The sequence below is a fragment of the Antechinus flavipes genome, chromosome 2, assembly GCF_016432865.1.
Source record: "Antechinus flavipes isolate AdamAnt ecotype Samford, QLD, Australia chromosome 2, AdamAnt_v2, whole genome shotgun sequence".
Lineage (NCBI taxonomy): Eukaryota > Metazoa > Chordata > Mammalia > Dasyuromorphia > Dasyuridae > Antechinus > Antechinus flavipes.
This window is the reverse complement of record NC_067399.1, coordinates 683436241-683449238: the sequence shown is the minus strand read 5'-3', so window position 1 is coordinate 683449238 and position 12998 is coordinate 683436241. Positions and strand designations below refer to the sequence as shown.

The following is a 12998-nucleotide window of genomic DNA, read 5'->3' as shown; positions in this document are numbered from 1 at the left end:
CCAAGAGCAGGCAGACTTTTCTGAGCACAGGGATCCCCGAGGCGGGAAGACGGTTTCTTTGCTTTCAGGAACCCTCTCAGGCAAGTCTGACTTCTCCTCTGGGTCCAGCCCAAGGCCGGTGGTTGGATAGAGCTTGCTCACGCTATGGCCAGAGGTGTCTCTCCCCCCTCCTCCCAGCTGGGGAAAATGGAAAACTAAAAAACAAAAACTATGACAAGGAACAGACTTTCCTCGTTGGGCAGCTCCTCAGCTGACTGTACCTGGTGGAAATGCTGACGAACAATGACTCTTTGGAGTGAGGGAAGAGGGAGTTGTTGAGGATCGAAACAGATTGTTTTTAAAGCACCAATTTAACATTTTTTGAAAAAACACAAAAGAAAATGAATTTCAGAAGGAAACGTGAATGGGGCTTTTTGTTCTACCTTGTTAGATTGATTATATGTTTTAAAAAAAACAAACTACTTAAAATTCAGTTTCAAATGCAATCTGTTTTTCGGGTCTTTGTATGTTTCAGTATTCATGTTTGTTGATCATTGGATAGTAAAATATAAATATAAAAAAAAGAAACATATTGGTGCCATTTTCCCGGTTCCAGGAGACAAATTGAAGCTGGAATCCTCAGACAGAGTCATTTGGATGGTTATGAAGGTATCCAGCCGGTCTGCACATTCTCCTGGGTTTAGCGGGGCCAGGATCCTGGGGAACAATAGCCTTTAAACTCATGAACAGAAGGATGTGGACCCTCACCTTGAGGGAAGGCTGTTCTCTCTGGCTCAATCTGAGCTGCCTGGAGTCACAGAGTTCTCTGCTCTACTCAGATGCATATATATCGAGAAAAAGTTCATTAAAGGAAGATAGTGTTTTAGAAAATAAATGTCCCTGGCCCTCTGCAACAATGAGATGAACCAAATCAGTTCCAACAGAACAGGAATGAACTGGACCAGCTACACCCAGGGAAAGAACTCTGGGAGATGGCTAAGAACCACTACATAGAAGTCCCACTCCCTCTATTTTTGTCAAATTTTTGATTTCCTTCACAGGCTAATTGGACACTATTTCAGAGTCTGACTCTTTTTATACAGCAAAATAACTGTTAGGACATGTAGACTTATAATATATTTAACTTGTACTTTAACATATTTAACATGTATTGGTCAACCTGCCATCTGGGGGAGGGGGTGAGGGGAAGGAGGGGAAGAGTTGGAACAAAAGGATTTGCAACTGTCAATGCTGAAAAATTCCCCATGCATATATTTGTAAATAAAAAGCTATAATAAAAATAACTGAGAAAAAAAAGAAAATAAATGTCCCTCGTGCACGTCCAACCGAACTTTTTCTATAAAAACCATGGACGCAGGAGAGCAAAGCTGGAGCTCAGGATAATGGCCGGATTACCAGTAACTCTGCACCTGGGTATAGCCTATACTACGCCTACTAATAATGCATTTACTCAGCGCTTTCAGGTTTGCCAAGTACTTTCTATACCTTGTTTCATTCAACATTTACCAAATGCTCATTTAAAGTTAAACTCGTAAATATAAATCACAGGTTTGATGCATTTTCTCAGACAGTTACTAATCCCCCTTTTTGAGTTAGATTGAAGACTTGCAAAGTATAGCTTTTCCAAGTGACCAGAGGGAAACACTCTGAGCTGCTGAAGGGCCAGCCTTGTGTGGAGCATGTTGCTGATGCGAATCCTGCTACTCTCATTCTCTCATCCCACAGCCAAAGGATAACATGGCTTAAACCACTGCTGGGATTAAGGACTGCTGGAGCCTGAAACACCCTAGGAGGCCCGAGTCTGCCAGCTGTCAAACTTGCATTTTGGCAAGAATCAGCCAAGAGCGGTTCACAGCATCGTAGGGTTTGAGACGCCTCCAAACCAACCTGTGTATGAAAGGCCTGACGGGCAACTGTCCAACATCTGGCTGAAGATCTGCAAGGATGGGGAGTCACCAGCTCCTGAGCAGCAAATCCCACTTTGGGATAGCTCTCATTGTCAGGATAGAATTCTAATTTTAAACAAATAAATTGGGGGCTAGATGGATTCACCTGGGGATTGCTGGACGGCACAGTGCCGGCAGTGGCACTGAGTTCAAATGGGATCCTACCTGTGTGACCCTGAAAAAGTCACTTATTCCTGTCTGCCTCAGTTTTCTTATCTGTAAAATGAGCTAGAGAAGGAAATGGCCAAACTCCAGGGGGGTCAAAAAGAGTCAGATGAAACCCTGATGGATTCACTGTCTCCATGATCTTTTCCTTTCCAAAGGTCCAAGTGGAAAGTTGACAAATCCCATTATTGTCATGACTACCATCCACAACCTTTCCTGGGCACCGATCACTGAGAACAAAGCCATCTAATCAGATGTGAGAGGACTCAGGTTCTGCCCTCAAGGAGCTTAAAATTGAGGTGAGCGTGAAGTGAGAGGCAGAAAGGTCCTCGTTCATTAGGAACGTGGGCAAAGGTGAGACAGCGATGGACGGCATCAGCCAGTTGCGGGGGGAGCACGGCTGCGAGGAACCGGAGAAGTCATCAGGCACAAGGAAGAAAGGCCCGCAGGAGGCTGCCTGCGGCTCAAGGTCATCCACTGGGAAGGGACAGAGGCACAATCTGAACTCAGATCCTCGGCTTTCCCCCTCAGAGGAAATCCCAGATGGGCCAGGTCTAGAATGAAGCCTTCATGGAGTCACGGTCGCAGGGTGCAGGAACGGCACATGTCCCCTTCCCGTGAGCCCTGGGGCCTCATTTCACCCAAGGTGAAGCCCATGTAGGAATCAGTAAATGTTGGCAATGAATGAATGAATGAATGAACAAATGAATGAATGAATACATGGATGAATGAATGAAGGGCAGAGTGAACGAAGGCCATGGTACCTTTTCGACGAGTTCTTGATTTCTGCGATAGAGAGCCTGCTTCTCTTCTATCCATTTCATGTCCTTAAAAACAAGAGTCGATTGTGAGACAGAAACACGGCATGGGATGAGGGAGCCAAAATCAAGGGGAAATCACATTGCAAGAGAAATCCCAGCTGCCAACAAGCGACTCCACATCCGCCCCACCTCTGAACTGTCTGCTCGGCCCTCGGGAGGAGAACGGGGAAGGACGCCCGAGCCTGAGAGCCGTTAGCTCCCCAGGAGTGTCTGTGGGTGGGGAGTCTCTCAGGAACTGTGACCTCTTAAATAAAGCGGCCCGACAGCTCTGGAGAGCGACAAGGGGACGGACTGAAGCCAAGGCCGGGGGGCTCCGGACTGGGCTCTAGCAGGGCCCCTCACCAATCTGGGGCTTGCTCCAGGAGATACCCGGGGTGCGAGCCCATCGAGGAAGGAGGGCACGGAGGGCTCACTGTTCAATGCAAGTCATAAAAGGGTATTTTCCAAGGCCCAGAACTTCTCAGAGAGCTGTGGGAGAATTAAATATGGCCCCAACCTGGGCAGGATGTCCCAAAGAACCCATCGCCATATCTCTTTCACGACCTTCAGTCAGCTTAGGCTAACTGACACACTCTTCTCTTCCTGATAATGGCTAACGGTAAAACTTTGGTTTGGTCAATTGACTAAAACAGTCACATCCAATCCAATTAGTAAAAGCTAATTATTGGGCCTTCTCCCTCCTGCCAGTACAGGAAGTCGTTCCTAATTCCTTTTAATGCCCATGTTTTTATCTGCTAATCATTTTCTACTCATTCTGTATATAACCTGTTTTGTCTATATTTGTTTGTTGTCTCCCCATTAAACTGAATTCCCTGAGGGCAGGGGCTGCCTTTTTGCCTCTTTTTGCACCCCCAGTTTGGCCCAGTGTCTGACACATAGTAGGTGCTTAACAAATGTTTATCAATTGATTGATTGACTTTGGATGCTAACAGCTTTGTTTCTGATTCATTTGGGGAGAAATCATGGAATAAGTTGTATTTTTGGCAGCTCCTCCAGTACACTGTATTTTTCCTAGATTAAGGAAACATCATCTTGAGAACTTGTCCGGCCCCTTCATCCTTTTCCTTCTTCCCTGAATAACATGATGCGACATCTGGGATATTATTTCAAGACTTCAGCTCATTCTTAGGATTTCACTTGAAATCCCTGCAAAGCAAATGAATCGCTGTATTCTCTGTAAATTGTGAGACAGTATGCAGAAATCCCAGCTCACTAAGTGGCCTAATTACTTAGGCATCCAGGTTTGCATGGCAGTGTCTGTTCATCATTCCCGGGCATTTAACTGCCAAAGTGTATTTTGTCCCTTTGTCCCCATACTGGTGTCCACACGGTGGCAGTGCAGGTCACCGGCATGGTCCCTGCTAACCCTAAACTGGCAGGAGGCAGAAACTGGCCCACTGGACATGGTGACGGACCACCGAGCCTGCAGGTCAGCCGCTTAACATGCCCAGGTGGTTTTACCAATGAACACTGGGAATGAAGGCAGGGAGGTTCCCCCAAGTGAAGCCCCACTTCAGGGAACTCCCACCTGGTGAGCCTCCCTTTCAGGGAAATAAGAGATCAGGGTAACTCAGAGAAGATGGCTTCTCTCTTCCCAACCCGGGGTTCCCCAATGGACAAAGGGTTGGGGCTCAAAGCACAAAGAGCTAAACTCAACCACTGCCTAGCCACTTACTAGCTCTATGACCCTAGGCAAGTCAGTTAATCTGTTTGCCTCAGTTTCCTCATCTGTCAACTGGGAAATAACACGAGCACCTATCTCCCGGAGCTGCATACTTTATCACAATTTACAGGGAACACAGCAATTTATTTGCTTTGCAGGGATTTCAAGTGAAATTGCTAAGAATGAAGCGAAGTTTTGAAATATTATCCCAGATGTCACATCATGTTGTTCATGGAAGAAGGAAAGGAGGAAGGGGCCCGACAAGTTCTGAAGATGGTGTTTCATTAATCTGGGAAAATACAGTGTACTGGAGGAGCTGCCAAAAACACAACTTATTCCATGATTTCCCCCCAAATGAACTACTTGAAATACTTCCAAATATTTACATTATTTGTAAAATGTTTGGCAAACTTTAAATTGTTAAATTTAAGCCTGTGCAGGATGGAGAAGCCGCCGGCCAGAGAAGCTCAAATCTGATCATTTTCCAAAAGAAAAGGAGAAAAGCGACTGCTTTCTTCAGGCCAGTGGCCTTCATTTTGGTTCCTGTCGAAGTTCTCGGAAATAAAATTTAAAGGATAGTTAGTAGATAGTTGGAGAATAAAGTGGTGATCACAAAGAATCAACATGACTTCCTCAAGAAAAGGTTATGGCTGCCAGACTCACCATGTTTCTTTCCCTTTTTCTGACAGGGTTACCAGACTGGTAAATTGAAATTTTAGCGAAGTGTGCGGCGTGATTTCTCACGCTACATTGCAGGAAGATGGAAGCATATAAGTTAAATGACAGTACACTTAGGGTGAATTCAGAACAAGCTGAATAGCTGTTCTCAAAACATAGAACACTAATGGTTCATCAAGAAATTGGAAGGAGGTGCCCTGGGAAAAACTCCACACTAGTTTGATCCTCTGCCTCAAAGCAGAAGAAACATATTAATACAATTTTCAGATAACCCAAAGCTGGGCAGCATAGCTAATACTGGATGACAGAATAAAGATAAAAAAAAGTCCAACTGGATAGAACATTAGGCTGAACTGAACAATTTTTAGATTAAATAAAAATAAATTTAATGCTAAATTCTGGAGATTTTTTTAAATCATCATTCCAAGTTTAAGAGAAGGAAGGACCAATCCGATGGCATTTCCTTTGACAAAAGTTTCAGTGGCCTGAATCCTTAAAAAGAGTCAACAGGACACGATGATAGCCAAGAGATCCAGGGCCATCTTAGAGAGCACGGAGAGAACAAGCAAGCTGTGAGCACCAGCTCCATCAGACAAGGGATGTGATAGTTCTTTGTCACCTTTAAAGTACTAGATAAGCTGCTCACTCAGACGGCGATTGATGGTGGTCTTTGGAAGTGGCTGAGAACATGGGCAGAGCTCCTCGTGGACATTATTCTTCAAACTGTTAAAAAGCCATAAAAAACTTGAGCCAAAGGCAGGATCACACATCCGAGATATGTTCAAATGAACAGAATTGTTTTGTCATGGATAGGAAACTAACTTTAAAACTGAAAACAAAGATTCAAAGGAAGATGGCTGCTTGACTTGGTCTCCCCACAATCACCTTCTTGAGGAGTTCATTCTCTCAGAGAAGTAGACTTGGACCCCTAAGGCTGGCTGGGCTCCAGCTCAGCTTCTGCCCAGCTGCAGAGGCACTGAGTTCTGCCCAGTTACGGGCTGTGTTTCTATCAACCCTCCACCAGCCTAGCCCAAAGCAGAGAATCACTGGCAGAAGATAGACTGCCAGAGGCAGGATCTTTGTTAGTCCCTGAAATTAGTCTTCTGGGGTATGGAGAGATCGGGCCCTGCATGGAGGTGGCAGGGGGGAGTATTCAACCAAGGAAATGCTAGTGCCCTTGGAGCCATGAAACAGGATGTATCTGATGGATCTCAAAGAACATCCAGAGCCCAGAGGGGAATTACAGAGGTTTCTCTGAGCCTTTAGCTCTTTGGGCAGCACACAGTGGAACTGTAGGCAGAGTGCCCAGGGTTCTAGATGGGCAGAGGTGTGGCAGCTGAACCTCTTCAGAGAAGTTCTAAGGAAGGAATCTGGAGAGAGTAACCTCACTGATGCTGGCAACAACAGGTTCTGAGCCCTCCTTGAGGTCCCAGAATATAGCCCTGCAACCAGATGGCCGTGGGGAGGCAGCCCTCCTCAGATGACCAGGAATAAGGTAGAAAATGGAACCCTGGCCTTGGATATATCCAGGGTGAATTTACACACACACACACACACACACACACACACACACACAGCACACACACAGCACACACATGTAAGTAGATATCTATATATGTACATCTATGTGTACATTTACATGTATATCTGTATGTATGTATCTATCCAAATTTTCCTTCAGCACTCAGGACAGCTCCAAGTCTATGGCTAGTGAGTTCACTTCATTTCGATTCATAAACATTTATTAAGAACCTACTTGTACCAGCCACCGTGTGAGCGTGGTGGACACAACAAAAGAGAGAAGGACCCCTCTCTGAGAAGCTCTTAACCTACTGACCCTAAATTTGATGTGTGACTGGTAAATCAATACAAAGGTAGTTTTTGATCGATGGCAGAAGAGATCCGGGCAGATTTTCTAGGGTAGGTGTTAAGCCACAAAGGAAGCTGAGGATCCTAAGAATCACAGTAAAGAGAAAGGGCAAAGTAGGGCTTAAAAATGTCCTCTTAGGCAAAGGCATGGAGGTAGGAAGAGATTGAATGATCAGTTCAAGAAACTAGCAAGTAGTTGGTCCAGAATGGGGCAGAAATGAGTCTGGAAAGGGATAGACCGTGTTGAAGCCAGATTAGAGAGGTGGGATTTCAGCCATCATGAACCACTATAGGTTGTTAAGAATTGTTAACTTGGTTATGGGAATAATTTGACGTGGGAGATGCTGGCAAATAAGCACCCACCGGGTGCGTCCACATCGAAGAAGGTGCTCCAATCTATGATCCGAGCAGAATTGCTGAAACTTTGGAAATTCACTTTGACGAGGATGGAATTAGAAAGGATCTTTGAGATCAGCTTCCTCATTTGAAGAGGAAGAAATGAAGGATTGGAAAAGGAACCGGATATGCCTTGGATGGAGGGAGCAGAGGTCAGGGGTGACTGGGGAGGGGTGTCTTCTCACTCCATCAAGGGTAAGGCGTGGGGGCTGTGTTTCTGGCATCCTCCTCCCTCTAGAGTGCTGACCGCAAATTCCAGAGAAGCCTCGTTCCCACAGTGGGTTCCCTTTGGTGCTGCTGTTTGTCCTGTTGCACTTGGACAGAACTGGAATTGCCTCACTGTGGGCACTATGCCCACTGCTTCTACTTCCTCCTGAGGGGTATCTGCTCACACTTTCCCCTGTTGTTTTGGGCCTAGAACCACCACGATGAACATAGTTTCTGTGGAACAGTGTTCCAAGTAATGCACCATTCCCTACAAAACAACATCTGGAAGGTGGGCCATTTTTGAGCCGGATGATACCCAACCCGTGTGTTAAAGGAAGGCCTTTCTGAGCAGATAAGGGAGGGACTTCCCAGAATTTAGGAACATCCCTCCTCTGCCAAAGCACCCCTTGTTGAAAGTAGGGTGCATTTGGCATGATCTTTATGGTCTGTCCTACCTGTCCTTGCTCAGCCAGGGCTTTCTCCAGGTCATCTATTCGTGCTTGGGAGCGCTGCACTTCTGCTTGGAGCTGCTCACGAGTCTGTTGGATGGGAGAAAAGATACATCAAACTTCCTCTCACCTCCTGAGCCAAGACTACTGTCAAGAGGTCTGGCTCTCCAAGTCTGACTGAAGGAAACCATTCTGCAATTACCCGCGGAGCAGCAGGACTATGGATCTGCCTTGAGGGAAGGGGCTGAAATAAGTGGCTACCGATCAGAAGAAACACACGGATTGTTAATAGTCAGAGAGATCTGACCCTGCACGGAGAAGGAGTTCGGTGACTCGCCTTGTATTCTTTGTTAAGGCATCTATTAACCAAGGAGTATTGACGGAGCAGCTATTGCTCCAGCTTTAGTGCCAGAGTGCCAGCCGTCGGTCAGAGACGGTCTATTCCAAACTAAATTAGTTCTTTAAATAAGAAACCAAATATAAATAAATAAACAAATAAACGAAAGACGATCTCTGAAATCACCATCAGAGTATCTAACGGGTCCTCCCCACGATCAGCAGCCATTGATCAACCTCTCATGGGGCCCAAAGCAGAACATTTGGTGCCACTGGTCACGGCTGCCATGATCTCTTTTGCTAAATTTCACCTTGCTTCACGTTATGCTAACCGCATAATTAAGAGCTGTTAGCCATTCCAATTTTCATCCTAATAGTTTAAGCAGTGGCTTTAGTTTGAGCAATGATTCATCCACCTCACATTTGTATACTTCCTTAAACATTTTCAAAGTAATTTCCTCATATTAACTTTATGAAATAGTCAGTGAATCACCCCCATTTTACAGCTGAAGAAACTGAGAATCTGATTGATGAAATGACTTGTCCACGGCACTCAGCTACTAATTACCAGAGGCAGGTGTACCTACGTCCAAATACAGCTTTCTATCCACTCTACCATACTGTCTGTCTAACCCAAACATCCTGGCACAGAGGGGATGGGAGTTCTGATGAAGGACAAGCTTCCATGCTCATAGGACTCTGTGAGAATGGGGGAGGGGATTTAGGTGGGGGAGGTTGGTTCTCTAGGGGGATCTACGTCCCCACCATGAGAGCAGTGCCCATAGCTCAGGGAGGCTGGAGAGAGGAAACGAGCACTACGAATGTCGTGATCTCGCTCCAAGTCTTCCCTGCTTTAAACTTCCACTCCTACTTTCCAAACTGCATTGATTCAAATTCAATTCTATTAACGAATATTAATGAGTAGCTATTCATGAATTTGCCAACGAGCAGCAAGCATGCTGAAGCAGCTTCCCCTCTACATCCCCTCCTGTCTCCCTTTAGCCTGAGGCAGCTACTTCCCAGAAGGCCAAAGACCCGGAGAAGCCTTGTTCTCACAAGGGTCCTCCTGGGCGATGCTGTTTGAATGATGGTACTGAGGGGGGCAGTGGGCTACGGAGGCAAGAAGAGCCCAGTGAGAGGTTGTCAGCGATGGCGGCCGCAGTTCACACCTCCAAACAGAGAGATACAGATTCTATTCACACATGTGTTCACACACATGGGCGCAGATGAGTATTTACATCCAGCTGTGTTACGGTGACAAAACCTTTTCAGTAAACCCCAAGGAGGCCGTTGAAGGGATGCTACGCTGTGTGCCCACTTTGCCATCTCCATCATCTCTCTAAGAAGGCTCCCCATTCATATTGAGGGCATCCCTGATTAAGGAGGGAGGAGGCAGGCAGACTTTCCCAAATGGTATTTTTGCCTGAGCAAACCAAGCTTCAGGCTTAAAATGCCTCATGATCCTGTGACGCTGAACGTGCCTGGTACTCTCACCTCATCCGCACTCTCTGCCCCTCTGTCTAAGGGCAAAGCCACGGGCTCCAGAGCACTTCTTTAATAAAGGGGTTCAATATTTAACAAGTATGGGACTACCTGCCATCTAGGGGAGGGATGAGGGGAAGGAGGGGAAAAGTTGGAACAGAAGGTTTTATAAAAGTCAGTGTTGAAAAATTACCCATGCATGTTTTGTAAATAAAAAGCTATAAAAATAAAGGGGTTCAGCACAGCCTTCTCCCCAGTTCCCAGCAGTGACACTGCTTTAGAGCTTCTCTATCATACCCCATGCTTCTAGCTTCCTTTCCTGGCTGTCTTTCCTCCTTAGATCGTAATCTCCTCAAAATCAGAGACTGATTTGAAAAATTGTATCCCTAGTATTTCGTATAAAACTTGGAGCATAGTAAGTGCCTAATAAGTGTTTGTTGATTGGCTAAGAACTGAAAGAAATACAAGATCCTACTGTGTTTATCATTAATTTTTTTAAAAACATGTGAGTCAGTAGAACGAGTTGCTCCCTTTAAGTCCCTCATTCAACAAGAAGTCACTCACATCCAAGTTAAGATCACAGAGAGATTCTTCATAAATGCATCCAGCCACTAAGAGTTCTGGAGAAATACACCCATAGAGAGTTCAGTGATTTTTAGATCGTTAACATTAATGGAGAAATAAAGCGGGAACAACACGGAGACAGGAGGGCAGTTTGCCACTGCTCTGTGATCCAGAAGGCACGGCCATGAACTGTTATTGGATAGTGATACTTTAGAAGCAATCAGTTCATCAGGAGGGGAGCCAGGGAGACAAGCCGACGGAGGACTGATTTTAGCAGGTCCATTTTGCTATCGGCACATCTTGGGAAATGAACCCAGGACACGTTCTTTGCAGGAGCAAGTAATGGGAGAAGAGATACCCGGGGCTGAAGTGCCCCCTGGCAGAGCTGCAGAAGAGGAGTCCAGAAAAACTGGTTTGGGGAATCAACCAGGTTGGAAAGTAAGCAGCGACTGCTCTGGCCTGGCAGTTAATGCCTGGTGGTCTGTCCTTCTGAGAAATAGCCTTTCCTAATTAGGAGAAGCTTGCCAGTCCTCACCTTCTGCACTTTCACCATTGTTCTTCACCAAAAGGGGGAGAGAATGACGCCCACAAACTCTACAACTCTGAGCTTCACACATTATCAAAGGGATGCTTAGCGACTAACTAGCAAAGGGAGTGTGATGACAAAGGAAAAGTTAGGTAGGTCATTGCAAAAGATCAAGAAGAGGAGAGATTTTTGACAGTTATTAAACTTGCAGATTGGGGTGTTGGACTTGACAGAGATTACCTGAATTTTAGCAAAGCTCATTAGTGTTAATAAGGTACCTCATGCTGAGTTTTTATGGAAAGATGGAAAGATGTGGAAAGGAAAGAAGGAAGACATTTCAACTGATTCACTTTGTGTGGAGGGGAATGACTGGCAGAGTGGCAGTGATGGTTCGATATCCACTTAAGGTGGGAACGCCAAGGGAGCCGACAGGCTCGGGATTGTTTGACACTTTTTCATGAATTTTAGAAAGTGCTAATCACACATTTACTAAATTTGCAAAGGACATACAATGGGAAGGAGACTTTACATATTGAATAAGAGATTTGGAAATCGAAAATATCTTAGGCTAGATCATGAAAAAAAATCATGAAATGAAATTTCATCTAAAATGTTGGTTTTATGAAAGTGTTCATTCTATAATGTTTCATTCCTAGGTTCCAAAAATCAGTTTTGCAAGAACAAGATTTGGGCTGCCTGGTTTGAAAGCTCATTCTTCTGAGAAAAAGAGATTTCCAGATTTTAGAGACCAACAAGCTCAATCGGAGGTCACCTTAGGACAGTAGCCGAGAAGACAAAAGTGCTCTTAGGCTTCATTGAGAGAGGAAGTTTTCCAGGAATAAGGAGATGCTAATCCTTTGTTTGGTCAGTTAACATCTAGGATACTGTGCTTGGTTCTAGAGGACCTTTGGAGAACAACACTGATAAGCTGAAGGGCTTGTAAAAGAAGGCTTCAAGAATGGGAAAGGGGGAGGGCAGCGAGATGGACAGTGGATAGCGCACCAGCCCTGAAGTCAGGAGGATCTGAGTTCAAATTTGATCTCAGACACTTAACATTTCCTGGCTGTGTGACCTTGGGCACTTAACTCCCATCTCAGCAATAAATAAACAAACAAACGAATGAATGAATGAATGAATAGATAAATAAAAAGAATGGATAAGGGCCTCAAGATCAGATCATCATCCAAGGAAAGAAGCTGAGGGAAGAGATCATTGGACAATAACCATCAGGACTGGGAGGGGTAATAGGGTAGCACCCAGGGAAGAGGCTTAATCATTGGACATAACCATCAGGACTGGGAGGGGTAATAGGGTAGCACCCAGGGAAGAGGCTTAAGAAATCCAATACTTGTCAGTGGGAGGCTACTTGCTTTGATCTTTGATAAAGGTTGTTTTTGGCAAATTATCTACTTTGAAAAATAATTAATCAAAAATTAATTCTTGAAAATGTTATCCAGAATAATCCAATCTAGGAACAATGGAGTTGAGGAAATTACATAGTAAATTCCCAGGAATGAGGAGAGTAGACTTGGAGAGGCAGGACACAAGGAAAAATAAGTTTTCCTGGAGATTCTCTGCTGATATTCCAAGCATTTGGATTTCTGGATGTGCATTAACTGAAGGCTCAAGTTCTTTTTGATCAGCTGAGCCCCTGGAGGAAGGGCAAGATGGCTGCTTGGGAAGGCCTCAGTTTAGAATAAAGATCCTCAGCCTTGGGGCCTGGGAAGGGAGTCATGAAATGATGATTTATTGTCAGGAAGCATTTGATGTGTTTACCTATTTTATATCCCTACATACCTGGGGTTGCATAAAAATTTATCAGATAAAAAGGGCTCATGAGCAGAAAAAGTTTAACAAGTCCTGATTTATAGCAGTGCAGCCCAGATGTTGCTCCAG

At 45.0% G+C, this 12998-nt stretch overlaps 1 protein-coding gene across 37 annotated transcripts in view; it reads right to left on the bottom strand.

The window, feature by feature from the left end:
• Nucleotides 1-12998, bottom strand: part of JAKMIP3 (Janus kinase and microtubule interacting protein 3) — a 179096-nt gene that overhangs the window by 41914 nt on the left and 124184 nt on the right. For all 37 annotated transcript variants that reach the window (XM_051982747.1, XM_051982745.1, XM_051982751.1 and 34 more), the window contains 2 exons: nucleotides 8201-8284; nucleotides 2876-2938 (listed from right to left, as the gene is read on the bottom strand). In XM_051982747.1, coding sequence (XP_051838707.1) covers nucleotides 2876-2938; nucleotides 8201-8284 — 147 coding nt within the window. The remainder of the gene's footprint in view (nucleotides 1-2875; nucleotides 2939-8200; nucleotides 8285-12998) is intronic.